This window comes from Bombina bombina, chromosome 5, assembly GCF_027579735.1.
Source record: "Bombina bombina isolate aBomBom1 chromosome 5, aBomBom1.pri, whole genome shotgun sequence".
Lineage (NCBI taxonomy): Eukaryota > Metazoa > Chordata > Amphibia > Anura > Bombinatoridae > Bombina > Bombina bombina.
In genome coordinates this window covers 802,324,957-802,343,249 of record NC_069503.1, presented here as the reverse complement: position 1 = coordinate 802,343,249, position 18,293 = coordinate 802,324,957, and the positions used below count along the sequence as shown (strand labels likewise).

Sequence of the window (18,293 nt, the reverse complement as noted above, 5' to 3'; positions counted from 1 at the left end):
TGCGCTGATAATACTAGGGCCATGTCTGATACTGCGTCACAGCTTGCAGAACATGAGGACGGAGAGCTTCATTCTGTGGGTGATGGTTCTGATCCAAACAGATTGGATTCAGATATTTCAAATTTTAAATTTAAATTGGAGAACCTCCGTGTATTACTAGGGGAGGTTTTAGCGGCTCTTAATGATTGTAACACTGTTGCAATACCAGAAAAATTGTGTAGGTTGGATAAATACTTTGCGGTACCGGCGAGTACTGACGTTTTTCCTATACCTAAGAGACTAACTGAAATTGTTACTAAGGAGTGGGATAGACCCGGTGTGCCGTTCTCACCCCCTCCAATATTTAGAAAGATGTTTCCAATAGACGCCACCACACGGGACTTATGGCAAACGGTCCCTAAGGTGGAGGGAGCAGTTTCTACTTTAGCTAAGCGTACCACTATCCCGGTGGAGGATAGCTGTGCTTTTTCAGATCCAATGGATAAAAAATTAGAGGGTTACCTTAAGAAAATGTTTGTTCAACAAGGTTTTATATTGCAACCCCTTGCATGCATCGCGCCGATTACGGCTGCGGCAGCATTTTGGATTGAGTCTCTGGAAGAGAACCTTAGTTCAGCTACGCTGGACGACATTACGGACAGGCTTAGAGTCCTTAAACTAGCTAATTCATTCATTTCGGAGGCCGTAGTACATTTAACCAAACTTACGGCTAAGAACTCAGGATTCGCCATTCAGGCACGTAGGGCGCTGTGGCTAAAATCCTGGTCAGCTGATGTAACTTCTAAGTCCAAATTACTTAATATACCTTTCAAGGGGCAAACTTTATTTGGGCCCGGTTTGAAAGAAATTATCGCTGACATTACAGGAGGTAAGGGCCACGCCCTGCCTCAAGACAAAGCCAAAGCTAAGGCTAGACAGTCTAATTTTCGTCCCTTTCGGAATTTCAAAGCAGGAGCAGCATCAACTTCCACTGCACCAAAACAGGAAGGAGCTGTTGCTCGTTACAGACAAGGCTGGAAACCTAACCAGTCCTGGAACAAGGGCAAGCAGGCCAGGAAACCTGCTGCTGCCCCAAAGACAGCATGAACCGAGGGCCCCCGATCCGGGACCGGATCTAGTGGGGGGCAGACTCTCTCTCTTCGCCCAGGCCTGGGCAAGAGATGTTCAGGATCCCTGGGCGCTAGAGATCATATCTCAGGGATACCTTCTAGACTTCAAATTCTCTCCCCCAAGAGGGAGATTTCATCTGTCAAGGTTGTCAACAAACCAGATAAAGAAAGAAGCGTTTCTACGCTGTGTACAAGATCTGTTATTAATGGGAGTGATCCATCCGGTTCCGCGGTCGGAACAAGGACAAGGGTTTTACTCAAACCTGTTTGTGGTTCCCAAAAAAGAGGGAATTTTCAGGCCAATCTTGGATTTAAAGATCCTAAACAAATTCCTAAGAGTTCCATCGTTCAAAATGGAAACTATTCGGACAATCTTACCCATGATCCAAAAGGGTCAGTACATGACCACAGTGGATTTAAAGGATGCTTACCTTCACATACCGATTCACAAAGATCATTACCGGTATCTAAGGTTTGCCTTCTTAGACAGGCATTACCAGTTTGTAGCTCTTCCATTCGGATTGGCTACGGCTCCAAGAATCTTCACAAAGGTTCTGGGTGCCCTTCTGGCGGTACTAAGACCGCGAGGAATTTCGGTAGCTCCGTACCTAGACGACATTCTGATACAAGCTTCAAGCTTTCAAACTGCCAAGTCTCATACAGAGTTAGTTCTGGCATTTCTAAGGTCGCATGGATGGAAAGTGAACGAAAAGAAGAGTTCTCTTTTTCCTCTCACAAGAGTTCCATTCTTGGGGACTCTTATAGATTCTGTAGAAATGAAGATTTATCTGACAGAAGACAGATTAACAAAGCTTCTAAATGCATGCCGTGTCCTTCATTCCATTCAACTCCCGTCAGTAGCTCAATGCATGGAGGTGATCGGCTTAATGGTAGCAGCAATGGACATAGTACCCTTTGCACGTCTACATCTCAGACCGCTGCAATTGTGCATGCTGAGTCAGTGGAATGGGGATTACTCAGACTTGTCCCCTACTCTGAATCTGGATCAAGAGACCAGAAACTCTCTTCTATGGTGGCTTTCTCGGCCACATCTGTCCAGGGGGATGCCATTCAGCAGGCCGGACTGGACAATTGTAACAACAGACGCCAGCCTACTAGGTTGGGGCGCTGTCTGGAATTCTCTGAAGGCTCAGGGACAATGGAATCAGGAGGAAAGTCTCCTGCCAATAAACATTCTGGAATTAAGAGCAGTTCTCCATGCCCTTCTGGCTTGGCCACAGTTAAAAACTCGGGGGTTCATCAGGTTTCAGTCGGACAACATCACGACTGTAGCTTACATCAACCATCAAGGAGGGACAAGAAGCTCCCTAGCAATGATGGAAGTATCAAAGATAATTCGCTGGGCAGAGTCTCACTCTTGCCACCTGTCAGCAATCCACATCCCGGGAGTGGAGAACTGGGAGGCGGATTTCTTGAGTCGCCAGACTTTTCATCCGGGGGAGTGGGAACTTCATCCGGAGGTCTTTGCCCAAATACTTCGACGTTGGGGCAAACCAGAGATAGATCTCATGGCGTCTCGCCAGAACGCCAAACTTCCTCGCTACGGGTCCAGATCCAGGGATCCGGGAGCGGTTCTGATAGATGCCTTGACAGCACCTTGGAACTTCGGGATGGCTTATGTGTTTCCACCCTTCCCGCTGCTTCCTCGATTGATTGCCAAAATCAAACAGGAGAGAGCATCAGTGATTCTAATAGCGCCTGCATGGCCACGCAGGACTTGGTATGCAGATCTAGTGGACATGTCATCCTGTCCGCCTTGGTCTCTACCTCTAAGACAGGACCTTCTGATACAGGGTCCATTCAAACATCAAAATCTAACTTCTCTGAAGCTGACTGCTTGGAAATTGAACGCTTGATTTTATCAAAACGTGGTTTTTCTGAGTCGGTTATTGATACCCTGATACAGGCTAGGAAGCCTGTTACCAGAAGGATTTACCATAAGATATGGCGTAAATACCTATACTGGTGCGAATCCAAAGGTTACTCCTGGAGTAAGGTTAGGATTCCTAGGATATTGTCCTTTCTACAAGAAGGTTTAGAAAAGGGTTTATCGGCTAGCTCATTAAAGGGACAGATCTCAGCTCTGTCCATCTTGTTACACAGGCGTCTGTCAGAAAATCCAGACGTCCAGGCCTTTTGTCAGGCTTTAGCTAGGATCAAGCCTGTGTTTAAAACTGTTGCTCCGCCATGGAGTTTAAACTTAGTTCTTAACGTTTTACAGGGTGTTCCGTTTGAACCCCTTCATTCCATTGATATAAAATTGTTATCTTGGAAAGTTCTGTTTTTAATGGCTATTTCCTCGGCTCGAAGAGTCTCTGAGTTATCAGCCTTACATTGTGATTCTCCTTATCTGATTTTTCACTCAGACAAGGTAGTTTTGCGTACTAAACCTGGGTTCTTACCTAAGGTAGTCACTAACAGGAATATCAATCAAGAGATTGTTGTTCCATCCTTGTGTCCAAATCCTTCTTCAAAGAAGGAACGTCTTCTACACAATCTGGATGTAGTTCGTGCCCTCAAGTTCTACTTGCAGGCAACTAAGGATTTTCGACAAACGTCTTCCCTGTTTGTCGTGTACTCTGGTCAGAGGAGAGGTCATAAGGCTTCGGCTACCTCTCTCTCCTTCTGGCTTCGTAGCATAATTCGTTTAGCCTATGAGACTGCTGGACAGCAGCCTCCTGAAAGAATTACAGCTCATTCTACTAGAGCTGTGGCTTCCACTTGGGCCTTTAAGAATGAGGCCTCTGTTGAACAGATTTGCAAGGCTGCAACTTGGTCTTCGCTTCATACTTTTTCCAAATTTTACAAATTTGACACTTTTGCTTCTTCGGAGGCTATTTTTGGGAGAAAGGTTCTTCAGGCAGTGGTTCCTTCTGTATAATGAGCCTGCCTATCCCTCCCGTCATCCGTGTACTTTTGCTTTGGTATTGGTATCCCAGAAGTAATGATGACCCGTGGACTGATCACACATAACAGAAGAAAACATAATTTATGCTTACCTGATAAATTCCTTTCTTCTGTTGTGTGATCAGTCCACGGCCCGCCCTGTTTTAAGGCAGGTAAATATCTTTTAAATTATACTCCAGTCACCACTTCACCCTTGGTTTCTCCTTTCTCGTTGATTCTTGGTCGAATGACTGGGAGTGACGTAGAGGGGAGGAGCTATATGCAGCTCTGCTGGGTGAATCCTCTTGCATTTCCTGTTGGGGAGGAGTTATATCCCCAGAAGTAATGATGACCCGTGGACTGATCACACAACAGAAGAAAGGAATTTATCAGGTAAGCATAAATTATGTTTTTATGTAATTTGATTTTTTTTTCTTCATACAAGGTGGAGTAGCAGAAACTGGACATGTAAAAATCATAAATATCTCCACAAAAGTCTTACAGTTTGAGTTGTCCTGGCCAGCTCACTGTCTAACCATTACACCTCAGCATGGGAGTATTGAACCAAAGTAAGTGTCTGTCACCACTATTTCTAAAACTGTGAAGCATTTTCTTAAACTACTCTATTTGTATTAGAGATGAACGTTCAATGTCATTTTATAAAAGTGAAAGCATTTGCCCACTCAACTCATTACTTACTACATGACAGTCCTAGATACTAGTTCTTCTTTATTTCTCCCTCTTCACAGAATCACTTTCCCACAATTTTACAGTTAAAATTGCAGTTTTTTAAGCTATGTTTCCTTTTTAATTTATTTTATTTATTATAAGCAAACTTTTAATTAAAAATGATATAGGACATGCTATTGGTCAATATGATGTTCTTCAGTTTACAAATACACATTCTTAATTACCTAATGTGATGTGGGGAACTGCTTTCTTAATGATTACAAATAACCTCTGTCAGTTGCCCAGAAGTGCTGGTAAGGAACACATCCTGGAGATTTTCATCACTCATACTCCATCTTAGTCTTTGGAATTTAAATTGCCATCCAAGGAAAAGGTTTCCTTACATATATAGATTGATAAAAGCATGAAACTGAAATGCCAGACGTGTTTCTGAAACACTGGATATTTTCTCTTGTAAAGGTTTGTAGAAGTTCACCAGATTACTGGGATCAAAGACTGCCTTCATGGTATCATTACACTGCAACTCATCTAGGCTTTGTTTACTTTAAGTATAAACTGAGATGAAAATAAATATCAACTATTTCCTAATTAATATAAGGACAGTCCATGGCTTCATTCCTTACAGAAATACTGAACCTGGCCACCAGGAGGAGGCAAAGACACCCCCAGCCAAAGGCTTAAATACCTCTCGCACTTCCCCCATCCCCCAGTCATTAATTATTGTGTGGATTTAATTTCTCAGTGGAAATAGCTGTTATTTTATCCCTCCGTCTCTAGTGACTCTTCTGTGGATTTCCACATCTTGGGTATTTCTATCCCATACGTCACTAGCTCATGGACTCTTGCCAATTACATGAAAGAAAACATAATTTATGTAAGAACTTACCTGATAAATTCATTTCTTTCATATTGGCATAATTCCATGAGGCCCACCCTTTTTATGGTGGTTATGGGTTTTTTTTGTATAAAAGCACAATTATATTTCCAGTTCCTCTTTTTGTATGCTTTTTTACTCCTTTTTGTTATTACCTTACTACTTGGCTATTCGTTAAACTGAGTTGTGGGTGTGGTGGGAGGTGTATTTATAGGTTTAGGAAATTTTGCCCCCTCCTGGTAGGAATGTATATCCCATACCTCATGGACTCTTGCCAATATGAAAGAAATGAATTTATCAGGTAAGTTCTTACATAAATTAAGCAAAAATGATGTGTTTTGTTATGATGGCGAGTCTGAGCCCTGCCTTTTCTTGCTTTCATATAGGTGATAAGAGTCCATAATCAATTACTCTTGGGAATTACGTTTCCTGCCACTAGGAGGAGACAAAGATTCCCAAACCTCAGCTCTATATAAACCCTCCCACCTCTATAGTAATCAGTCTTGTCTTTGCCTAGGTGAAGAATGAAGATGTGCAATATTATTTTATTTTAGGGTTTCCTGGTTAGGACCCTCTTAAGTACTGATTTGTCATGAGGGACATATTGGAGTATTCAGCATTAAGTTTATCATTATCATTTTTTATTTATAAGGGATAACGATGTTCTTTTCTGATAATTAGTGCAGGAAACTTCCTGTGTACTTATTTGACTTTTACTCCAGGACATGCTTGTAACTTTCTACTGATAATGTTCTAAATACTAAGTTAAGTTTTTTGATGTAAGTTATGTTTGGAATCCATCTACTTGGCTATATGTATGACTGAGGCTTCAGGAGAAGTGAGAGGGTTTTAAAACGCTGGTATATTGGGCTGTCCTTTGTCTCCTCCTAGTAGTCAGTAGGGTAACATCCACACATAATATACGTGGACTCTTGACATCATTAAAAAAAATGAAATTATCAGGCAAGTATAAATTTTGTTTTCTAGCTTCCCACTGCTTTTACTTTGAGTGTGAAGAAACTGATTATTAGTTTAAATCATTATGTTTTTAGGACTTTCTGTACATGTTTTCCTTCACTAGGTGCTTTTAATTGCTAAAATAGCTGTATCAGCTTGTAATTATTGCCATTACAATATGGACAATAAAAATCTGTTTAAGGTCTCTAAATTGATTTACATTTTTAAAACATTAGTACATTTGTTAATGTTTAACCTTTAATGTTTTGAAAACAGTTTGAATAAATTAATTTGACGCTTCTATTTTGCTTATAGGAGTCACATAATTATTCTGGTGAGCCCTAATCCATCCCTGGCAACAAGGCAGACTTTGCTTCCTTGGAAAGGACCGATTTATGTCCATTGTGAGAACGTTCATAAGGTACAATTTGTTAGTGAATTGTAGGCATTTTCAGCTTTTCTTTATTTGTATAATAGTGAAAGCTTTTATCAATAGTCTTGCAAGATGCTGATCTCTGTGCTATGTTTAAAACACTTATGTCTGACACAAAATGTTTATTTAATGTTGGAAGCTACTGTTTTATTTTGCCATACAATGGAAAAAAATTGTCCAAAGAACATATTTCAAGCCTAGACAATTTAAGCTTACAATAAAAAGTTGTTTATACAGTTGTAATAGTGGCCCCTAGAATAGAGGAGATCAATGCTTATTTTGGAAACAGAATAAAGGGTATTACTTTTTATTTATCAAATACTGATGTCACAACTTAAAACAACTGGCTTAAACTTGTTACTAAACTGCAATTTTAATGTAAGATTTATGACCTTAGGGCCAGATTACGAGTGAAGCGCTATTTAGCACTTTCGCTGGAGCACAAACTGTGCTAGAAAAAAACTTTCTTTCTCTTGTTAAGTGTATCCAGTCCACGGATCATCCATTACTTGTGGGATATTCTCCTTCCCAACAGGAAGTTGCAAGAGGATCACCCACAGCAGAGCTGATATATAGCTCCTCCCCTAACTGTCATATCCAGTCATTCTCTTGCAAGCCTCAACCAAGATGGAGGTCGTAAGAGGAGTGTGGTGTTTTATACTTAGTTTATTCTTCAATCAAAAGTTTATTATTTTTAAATGGTGCCGGAGTGTACTGTTTATCTCAGGCAGTATTTAGAAGAAGAATCTGCCTGCGTTTTCTATGATCTTAGCAGAAGTAACTAAGATCCATCGCTGTTCTCACATATTCTGAGGAGTGAGGTAACTTCAGAGAGGGAATGGCGTGCAGGTTTTCCTGCAATAAGGTATGTGCAGTTAATATTTTTCTAGGGATGGAATTTGCTAGAAAATGCTGCTGATACCAAACTAATGTAAGTAAAGCCTTAAATGCAGTGATAGCGACTGGTATCAGGCTTATTAATAGAGATACATACTCTTATAAAAATGTAATATAAAACGTTTGCTGGCATGTTTAATCGTTTTTATATGTATTTGGTGATCAAACTTATTGGGGCCTAGTTTTTTTCCACATAGCTGGCTTGAATTTTGCCTAGAAACAGTTCCCTGAGGCTTTCCACTGTTGTAATATGAGTGGGAGGGGCCTTTTTTAGTGCTTTTCTGTGAAGCTAAAAATACTGACAGAGACATTCAGCTTCCCTCTGCATGATCCAGGACATCTCTGGAGGGCTCAAAAGGCTTCAAAGTCGTTTTTGAGGGAGGTAAAAAGCCACAGTAGAGCTGTGGCAGTTTTGACTGTTTGAAAAAAAAAAACAAAAAAAAAAAACGTTTTTGTCTTTTATTATTCAGTTTTGGGTATTAAGGGGTTAATCATCCATTTGCAAGTGGGTGCAATGCTCTGCTAACTTTTTAAATACACTGTAAAAATTTTGTTAGTGTAACTGCCTTTTTTCACTGTTATTTCAAATTTTGACAAAATTTGTGTTTCTTAAAGGTGCAGTAACGTTTTTTATATTGCTTGTAAACTTGTTTAAAGTGTTTTCCAAGCTTGCTAGTCTCATTGCTAGTCTGTTTAAACATGTCTGACACAGAGGAAACTACTTGTTCATTATGTTTAAAAGCCATGGTGGAGCCCCATAGGAGAATGTGTACTAAATGTATTGATTTCACCTTAAACAGTAAGGATCAGTCTTTAACTATAAAAGAAATATCACCAGAAGATTCTGACGAGGGGGAAGTTATGCAGACTAACTCTCCCCACGTGTCAGACCCTTCGCCTCCCGCTCAGGGGATGCACGCTAATATGGCGCCAATTACATCGGGGACGCCCATAGCGATTACCTTGCAGGACATGGCTGCAATCATGAATAATACCCTGTCAGAGGTATTATCCAGGTTGCCTGAATTAAGAGGCAAGCTCGATTGCTCTGGGGTTAGGAGAAATACAGAGCGCGCAGATGCTGTAAGGGCCATGTCTGATACTGCGTCACAATATGCAGATCATGAGGATGGAGAGCTTCAGTCTGTGGGTGACATCTCTGATTCGGGGAAACCTGATTCAGAGATTTCTAATTTTAAATTTAAGCTTGAGAACCTCCGTGTGTTGCTTGGGGAGGTATTAGCTGCTCTGAATGACTGTAACACAGTTGCAGTACCAGAGAAATTGTGTAGGCTGGATAAATACTATGCGGTACCGGTGTGTACTGATGTTTTTCCTATACCTAAAAGGCTTACAGAAATTATTAGCAAGGAGTGGGATAGACCGGGGGTGCCTTTTTCCCCACCTCCTATATTTAGAAAAATGTTTCCAATAGACGCCACTACACGGGACTTATGGCAGACGGTCCCTAAGGTGGAGGGAGCAGTTTCTACTTTAGCAAAGCGTACTACTATCCCGGTTGAGGACAGTTGTGCTTTTTCAGATCCAATGGATAAAAAATTGGAGGGTTACCTTAAGAAAATGTTTATTCAACAAGGTTTTATTTTACAGCCCCTTGCATGCATTGCGCCTGTCACGGCCGCGGCGGCATTCTGGTTTGAGGCCCTGGAAGAGGCCATCTATACAGCTCCATTGACTGAAATTATTGACAAGCTTAGAACACTTAAGCTAGCTAACTCATTTGTTTCTGATGCCATTGTTCATTTGACTAAACTAACGGCTAAGAATTCCGGATTCGCCATCCAAGCGCGTAGGGCGCTATGGCTTAAATCCTGGTCAGCTGACGTGACTTTGAAGTCTAAATTACTCAACATTCCTTTCAAGGGGCAGACCTTATTCGGGCCTGGTTTGAAGGAAATTATTGCTGACATTACTGGAGGTAAGGGTCACACCCTTCCTCAGGACAGGGCCAAAGCAAAGGCCAAACAGTCTAATTTTCATGCCTTTCGAAATTTCAAGGCAGGTGCAGCATCAACTTCCTCCGCTTCAAAACAAGAGGGAACTTTTGCTCAATCTAAGCAGGCCTGGAAATCTAACCAGTCCTGGAACAAAGGCAAGCAGGCCAGAAACCCTGCTGCTGCCTCTAAGACAGCATGAAGGAACGGCCCCCTATCCGGCGACGGATCTAGTAGGGGGCAGACTTTCTCTCTTCACCCAGGCGTGGGCAAGAGATGTTCAGGATCCCTGGGCGTTGGAGATCATATCTCAGGGATATCTTCTGGGCTTCAAAGCTTCCCCTCCACAAGGGAGATTTCATCTTTCAAGGCTATCTGCAAATCAGATAAAGAAAGAGGCATTCCTACGCTGTGTGCAAGACCTCCTAGTTATGGGAGTGATCCATCCAGTTCCGCGGACGGAACAAGGACAGGGTTTTTATTCAAATCTGTTTGTGGTTCCCAAAAAAGAGGGAACCTTCAGACCAATTTTGGATCTAAAGAGCTTAAACAAATTCCTCAGAGTTCCATCTTTCAAAATGGAAACTATTCGGACCATCCTACCCATGATCCAAGAAGGTCAGTACATGACCAAAGTGGACTTAAAGGATGCCTACCTTCACATACCGATTCACAAAGAACATCATCGGTTTCTAAGGTTTGCCTTTCTAGACAGGCATTTTCCAATTTGTAGCTCTTCCCTTCGGGTTGGCTACAGCCCCGAGAATCTTTACAAAGGTTCTGGGCTCACTTCTGGCGGTTCTAAGACCGCGAGGCATAGCGGTGGCTCCGTATCTAGACGACATCCTGATACAGGCGTCAAGCTTTCAAGTTGCCAAGTCTCATACAGAGATAGTTCTGGCATTTCTGAGGTCGCACGGGTGGAAAGTGAACAAGGAAAAGAGTTCTCTATCCCCACTCACAAGAGTCTCCTTCTTAGGGACTCTTATAGATTCTGTAGAAATGAAAATTTACCTGACGGAGTCCAGGTTATCAAAACTTCTAAATGCTTGCCGTGTTCTTCACTCTATTCCACACCCTTCGGTAGCTCAGTGTATGGAGGTAATCGGCTTAATGGTAGCGGCAATGGACATAGTGCCATTTGCACGCCTTCATCTCAGACCGCTGCAATTATGCATGCTGAGTCAGTGGAATGGGGATTACACAGATTTGTCCCCTCTGCTAAATCTGGATCAAGAGACAAGAGATTCTCTTCTCTGGTGGTTGTCTCGGGTACACCTGTCCAAGGGTATGACCTTTCGCAGGCCAGATTGGACAATTGTAACAACAGATGCCAGCCTTCTAGGTTGGGGTGCAGTCTGGAATTCCCTGAAGGCACAGGGATCGTGGACTAAGGAGGAGAAACTCCTTCCAATAAATATTCTGGAGTTAAGAGCGATATTCAATGCTCTTCTGGCTTGGCCTCAGTTAGCAACACTGAGGTTCATCAGATTTCAGTCGGACAACATCACGACTGTGGCTTACATACACCATCAAGGGGGAACCAGGAGTTCCCTAGCGATGTTAGAAGTCTCAAAAATAATTAGCTGGGCAGAGTACCACTCTTGCCACTTGTCAGCAATCCATATCCCAGGCGTGGAGAACTGGGAGGCGGATTTTCTAAGTCATCAGACTTTCCATCTGGGGGAGTAGGAACTCCATCCGGAGGTGTTTGCTCAGTTGATTCATCGTTGGGGCAAACCAGAGTTGGATCTCATGGCGTCTCGCCAGAACGCCAAGCTTCCTTGTTACGGATCCAGGTCCAGGGACCCAGAAGCGACGCTGATAGATGCGCTAGCAGCGCCTTGGTTCTTCAACCTGGCTTATGTGTTTCCACCGTTTCCTCTGCTCCCTCGACTGATTGCCAAAATCAAACAGGAGAGAGCATCGGGGATTCTGATAGCACCTGCCTGGCCACGCAGGACTTGGTATGCAGACCTAGTGGACATGTCATCCTTTCCACCATGGACTCTGCCTCTAAGACAGGACCTTCTGATACAAGGTCCTTTCAATCATCCAAATCTAATTTCTCTGAGACTGACTGCATGGAGATTGAACGCTTGATTCTATCAAAGCGTGGCTTCTCCGAGTCAGTCATTGATACTTTAATACAGGCACGAAAGCCTGTTACCAGGAAAATCTACCACAAGATATGGAGTAAATATCTTTATTGGTGTGAATCCAAGACTTGCTCATAGAGTAAAGTTAGGATTCCTAGAATATTGTCTTTTCTCCAAGAGGGCTTGGACAAAGGATTATCAGCCAGTTCCTTAAAGGGACAGATTTCTGCTCTGTCTATACTTTCGCACAAGCGTCTGGCAGAGGTTCCAGACGTCCAGGCATTTTGCCAGGCTTTGGTTAGATTTAAGCCTGTGTTTAAACCTGTTGCTCCCCCGTGGAGCTTAAACTTGGTTCTTAAGGTTCTTCAAGGAGTTCCGTTTGAACCCCTTCATTCCATTGATATTAAACTTTTATCTTGGAAAGTTCTGTTTTTGATGGCTATTTCCTCGGCTCGGAGAGTCTCTGAGCTATCTGCCTTACAATGTGATTCTCCCTATCTGATTTTTCATGCAGATAAGGTAGTTCTGCGTACCAAACCTGGGTTTTTACCTAAGGTGGTTTCTAACAAGAATATCAATCAAGAGATTGTTGTTCCCTCGTTGTGCCCTAATCCTTCTTCAAAGAAGGAACGTCTTTTACATAATCTGGACGTAGTCCGTGCCTTGAAGTTTTACTTACAAGCTACTAAGGATTTTCGTCAAACATCTTTCCTGTTTGTCGTTTACTCTGGACAGAGGAGAGGTCAAAAAGCTTCGGCAACCTCTCTTTCCTTTTGGCTTCGGAGCGTAATAAGCCTAGCCTATGAGACTGCTGGACAGCAGCCCCCTGAAAGGATTACAGCTCATTCTACTAGAGGTGTTGCTTCCACCTGGGCCTTCAAAAATGAGGCCTCTGTTGAACAGATTTGCAAGGCTGCGACTTGGTCTTTGCTTCACACTTTTTCAAAATTTTACAAATTTGATACTTTTGCTTCTTCGGAGGCTGTGTTTGGGAGAAAGGTTCTTCAGGCAGTGGTTCCTTCCGCTTAATCCTGCCTTGTCCCTCCCATCATCCGTGTACTTTAGCTTTGGTATTGGTATCCCACAAGTAATGGATGATCCGTGGACTGGATACACTTAACAAGAGAAAACATAATTTATGCTTACCTGATAAATTTATTTCTCTTGTAGTGTATCCAGTCCACGGCCCGCCCTGTCCTTTTAAGGCAGGTCTAAATTTTAATTAAACTACAGTCACCACTGCACCCTATGGTTTCTCCTTTCTCTGTTTATTTTCGGTCGAATGACTGGATATGACAGTTAGGGGAGGAGCTATATAGCAGCTCTGCTGTGGGTGATCCTCTTGCAACTTCCTGTTGGGAAGGAGAATATCCCACAAGTAATGGATGATCCGTGGACTGGATACACTACAAGAGAAATAAATTTATCAGGTAAGCATAAATTATGTTTTTTAAAGACACGATAGGTTCACTGATCATCATCCTTACTTGTGGGATTTCACCTCCTGGTCAGCAGGAGGAGGCAAAGAGCACCACAGCAGATCTGCTATATATAGCTCCTCCCTTCCCTCCCACTCCAGTCATTCTCTTTGCCTACGTTAGTGATAGGAAGAGGTAAAGTGAGGTGTTAGATTAGATTTCCTCTTAAGGACATGACAAGTCCACGGATCATCTTCATTACTTATGGGATATTCTCCTCCTACCTGCAGGAGGCGGCAAAGAGCACCTACAGCAAAGCTGTTAAATAGTTACTCCCTTCCCCTCCAACCCAGTCATTCTCTTTGCCTGCGTTAGTAATAGGAGATGGCAAAGTGAGGTGTTAGAGAAAGATTCTTCAATCAAGAGTTTGTTATTTTTAAGTAGTGCCAGATTGTACTACTTTGCTCTGGGGTGTAGCCTAGACCTAATCAGTCTCTACAGTAGTGCTTTTTGGTGGCTTTAAAGCTTTAGGAACTTGTGGGCAATTAATTCTCACTGCGCCTCCTAAGATATTGCTGCCCCATTATAGATAGCCTAAGCGCATGGTAACTCAGGCTGATCTGCTTCCACATGGCTATGAGAGGGAGAAATGGGATCCTCTTACACCTGATGGACGACCCTGTTATCAGGCAGCATGGGGGTAAGTGCTATTTGGTTTCTCATTCTGGAACTACAGGCAGGAGTGATTATGGCACTTTACTTATCCTAATTTTTACACTTGTATTATGCTGCTAGTGCAGCTCCGGGACAAAACTCCTCTATTGAGAATATAGAGGTTATCTTGTGGCAAAATCAGTATGTACAGGCACTGGGGAGACTGCTTTTATTATTTGTTTTTGTTGTATTTTTTAATTTGGATACTGGGCTAGATAGACTTATTTGATGTACGCCCACGATGGGCGGGGCCAATTTCCGCGCGCTTCCTCACTCTGACTACTGCCCGGGCTGAGAAGTCGCATGGAGTTTCTGCTCCCGCATGGCCTCTGTTTATAAAATATTTGGTCAGGCGGTGGTAGTGCTCCCGACAAGCGGTGTGTTCTGGTTTTTTTCCTCCGGTCCTCTGATAACATCCGGTCCTGGGAGGTCGATCGCTTGTTTGGTGGCAGGTAGGCACCTCAGCAGGCTGCTGAGGTGTAGATGTGTCTGGAAAAGCATTAACTTTGTATTTTTTTTGCTATATTATAAAAACGGCAGTAAACATTTTTGGGTTTAAAATTTAAAGGCACAGGCTGATTATTTTCATAACGGTCTAATTTAATTTTTTCGATCTCAAAGTTACTTATTGGGGATTTACCCTTGCTGGCTATCCCTGGGATCTGTTTTAAAGTAACAGTTGCATATTTTTTATTTAAAGTTTTTTATTTTATGTGAGAGATGGATACTGAAGATGATAAATCTGCTCTTTGCTCTGTGTGCTTGAATGCTCAGGTTGAAACCCCTATTCCTTTTTGTCCCTCATGTGTTGAGAGGGCCTTGAGTTACAAAGAGAGGATTTTTCATGAGCAAGCCTCTTCTAAGGCGAATGCTTCTCAGGGGTCTCAAGATGAGATTCAAAGTATTTTGCAGCGGCCTCCCCAAATGTCCCTAGAGATTTCGCCTGCTCAAGCAGTGCCCTGTACCAATACTTTAGCTTCAAATATTTCCTTAATGGATATAGCTAAGGTAGTGTCTTCTATTTCTGATACGTTATCTACCTTTCCCATGTTTCAAGACAGACGTAAGAGAAGGAGTGACCATGGAGTCAGAAGGATACTGATGCATTGGTGTCTTTTTCAAATTTACCCTCTCAAGAGCATGAGTTGGAGGGTTCGGAACTTTCTGATTCTGGAAGTTCGGTTCCCTTTTCAGATTCGGAGGTGGTTTCTTTCAGGTTTAAGTTGGAACACCTCCGCCTGTTACTCAGGGAGGTATTATCAACTTTAGATGATTGTGACTCTACAGTAGTAGTGGCTCCTGAAAAGTTGTGTAAGATGGATAAATATTTTGAAACTCCCTCATATTCAGATGTTTTTCCAATACCTAAGAAGGCTTTGGAGACTATTTCTAAGGAATGGGACAGACCAGGTATTCCTTTTTCTCCATCTCCGGTCTTTAAGAAAATGTTTCCTATAGCCAACGTTATAAAGGAAAATTGGCAGACAGTACCTAAGGTGGAAGGAGCGGTTTCCACCCTGCCTAAACGTACAACTATTCCTATTGAGGATAGCTGTGCCTTTAAGGATCCTATGGACAAGAAATTGGAAGGATTACTTAAGAGGATTTATACTCATCAGGGGTTTTTGTTGCAGCCTACTGCATGCATTGCTACGGTTACTAGTGCAGCAGCTTATTGGTTTGACGCTCTGTCTGAGTTTCTCAGACATGAGACTTCTTTGGAGGACATCCAGGACAGGATTAAGGCGCTGAAATTAGCTAATGCCTTTATTACTGATACTTCGTTGCAAATTACTAAATTAGCTGCAAAGACTTTGGGGTTTTCTGTCTTGGCCCACAGAGCCTTGTGGTTAAAACCCTGGGCTGCGGATGTGTCTTCCAAGTCTAAGCTTCTCACAATTCCTTACCAGGGAAATACCTTGAGGTAACGGTCATCTACTTCCTCATGATAAGAGAAACAAGCAAAACGGACGTCAAAGTAATTTTCGTTCCTTTCGAAATTTCAAGAGTAATTACTTTGTTTCCTCCGCCAGACAGGACAGAAACTTTACCCAGCCTAAGCATACTTGGAGACCCAACCAGTCATGGGTCAAGGGGAAGCAACCCAAGAAGCCTACTGCTGAATCCAAGACAGCATGAAGGGTTTGCCCGCGATCCAGAGCCAGATCTGGTCGGGGGCAGACTGTCCTTTTTCGTGCAGGCATGGGTAAGAGATGTATGGAACTAGTAGATGTTCCGGTGCTTACCCACCTAATATATTACAAGTAAGGAGAAAAAGAGGTAAGAGAACCTCAATGAAAGCAGGTGGTTTAAACTAGCACTCATTCCTGTCAAACATAATTAAAAAATAACCTTTAATAAGTAATGTTAATACCAGCCTACATACCACAGTGTACCAAACATTTAAAACTAAGTCACAAATGTCCCCCTGTTTCCTGGCCGATAGCAGCTCCCTCGGCTTCAGGTGACAGGGACAATGGACTAATAAATTTAAAAGCAACAATCACCAACATGCAAATAAATGCACAAAAATATTAAGCAGCAAACTTCCAATTCATCTTCCAATTCATGTATTACATGTATTCATCTTATATTCTGATATTGTTTCCTGATTAAAAATATACAAAAGACGTTATAAGACGTGTGATAACAAAGTGTCCCTGGAAATCAGAAATCCCTTGCAGCAGTGAGTGGTCCATGTTAAAGTGACATGCTCTACTATTCTTGTGTGTTGTCTTCCTATAATAAGGATGGTTGGATTACTGCCATAGGGTAATAATCTGTGTGGGTTCCAACTTAATTCTCCATAAATAATGCTGATCTGTATACTGTTCGACTACCTCATATTAAATTTAGTATCACAGCTTATGAGAGGTATCTCAAATGTAGATATATAAATAAAACTTCTAATATTGAATATGGCAAAACATATAGAGTGTACAGTCTTTCTAACATTACATAGCCTGTAATAGCATCATACTTTCTTAGTGTGAAAACACATATTAGTATTATGGAATATTAGGCTTCACATACTATACGCTGTTCTGGTAATCATTCTCTATAATTAAACAAAGAGTATGTAGATTGCATATAAAATTATTAGAATATAGGAAAGAATAGGTTAAAGGTATAAGAAGTGCTATGGGCGGCCACTATACACCTTAAAATTTGTTAGTTATTACACAAAACTTGTATGATATTGTATGATTAATGAATACCTATTTTCTGAGGATCCCACTACCTCTCTCATTTAAATTCCCTGTTTCTGAATAAATTCAGGTTAGACCTGTGGGTAGCATTGGTATTAAAAAGGAGGTTGTTAGTCAGAACCTTATTAGGTATAATTCAGTAACCATAATATATAAGTAGTTGTTTTTTGTGATAAAAGAATACAGTAATCAAGTAAAATATAATAAAATAGATTGATGGATAATACCTGTCTCATAAATCAGAATGTATTTGATTCATAATACTTATTAGTGGGTGTATTAAAAAAATATATATATATATATTTTTTTATTTATTTAAAAGTGGTGGTATGACAAGATATACTGATAGTCATATACTTGATATTATTGGTTTGTTATTATCAAAATTCAGTCAACATGGTTTTTAAAGAAACACCCAATAGTTGTTAGCCTTGTTCATTCCATTGGGTATAATTGAATTTAATCTGAAAATCCAACCCGTTTCTTTTTGAAGTAGGGTATTTTCACAGTTACCCCCTCTGATTCCAGGTTTGATTTGTTCCAGACATTGTAGAAAATGTTTAGCCACACTCGTTATTTGTTTGCCCTTTTCTGAATCTCTCTGTGCATTGCGAATGTTACTAAGATGTTCTGTCATTCTAATATTTAACTTACGGGTAGTCATACCTGTGTAAATTATGTCACATGAGCATGATAGGCAATAAATAACGTTCTCGCTCTGACAATTAATGTGGCTTTTAATTTTCCAAGTTTTACAAAATCTATCTACTATGGTATCTTTTTTCACCATGTACTGGCAGATATTACAATGCCCACAAGGTACTGATCCTTGATGAATAGGTTTCTTGTGTCTGTTTCTATTGAAGTGACTATTTGTGAGATGGTCATTTAGATTATTCGCACGTCTAAAAGTAAAAGATGGATTAGTTGGTAATACCATATTCAATTTATCATCACTTTTTAGAATGTGCCAGTGTTTTTTGATAATGTTAGATACTTCATCACTTTGGCTGTTATAAGTAGATATGAAC

The 18,293-nt window shown here is 41.4% G+C and overlaps 1 protein-coding gene across 1 annotated transcript in view; it reads left to right on the top strand.

The window, feature by feature from the left end:
• Positions 1 to 18,293, top strand: part of CEP192 (centrosomal protein 192) — a 1,162,204-nt gene that overhangs the window by 966,739 nt on the left and 177,172 nt on the right. Inside the window, exons 36-37 of the mRNA XM_053715857.1 lie at positions 4,462 to 4,585; positions 6,853 to 6,958. Coding sequence (XP_053571832.1) covers positions 4,462 to 4,585; positions 6,853 to 6,958 — 230 coding nt within the window. The remainder of the gene's footprint in view (positions 1 to 4,461; positions 4,586 to 6,852; positions 6,959 to 18,293) is intronic.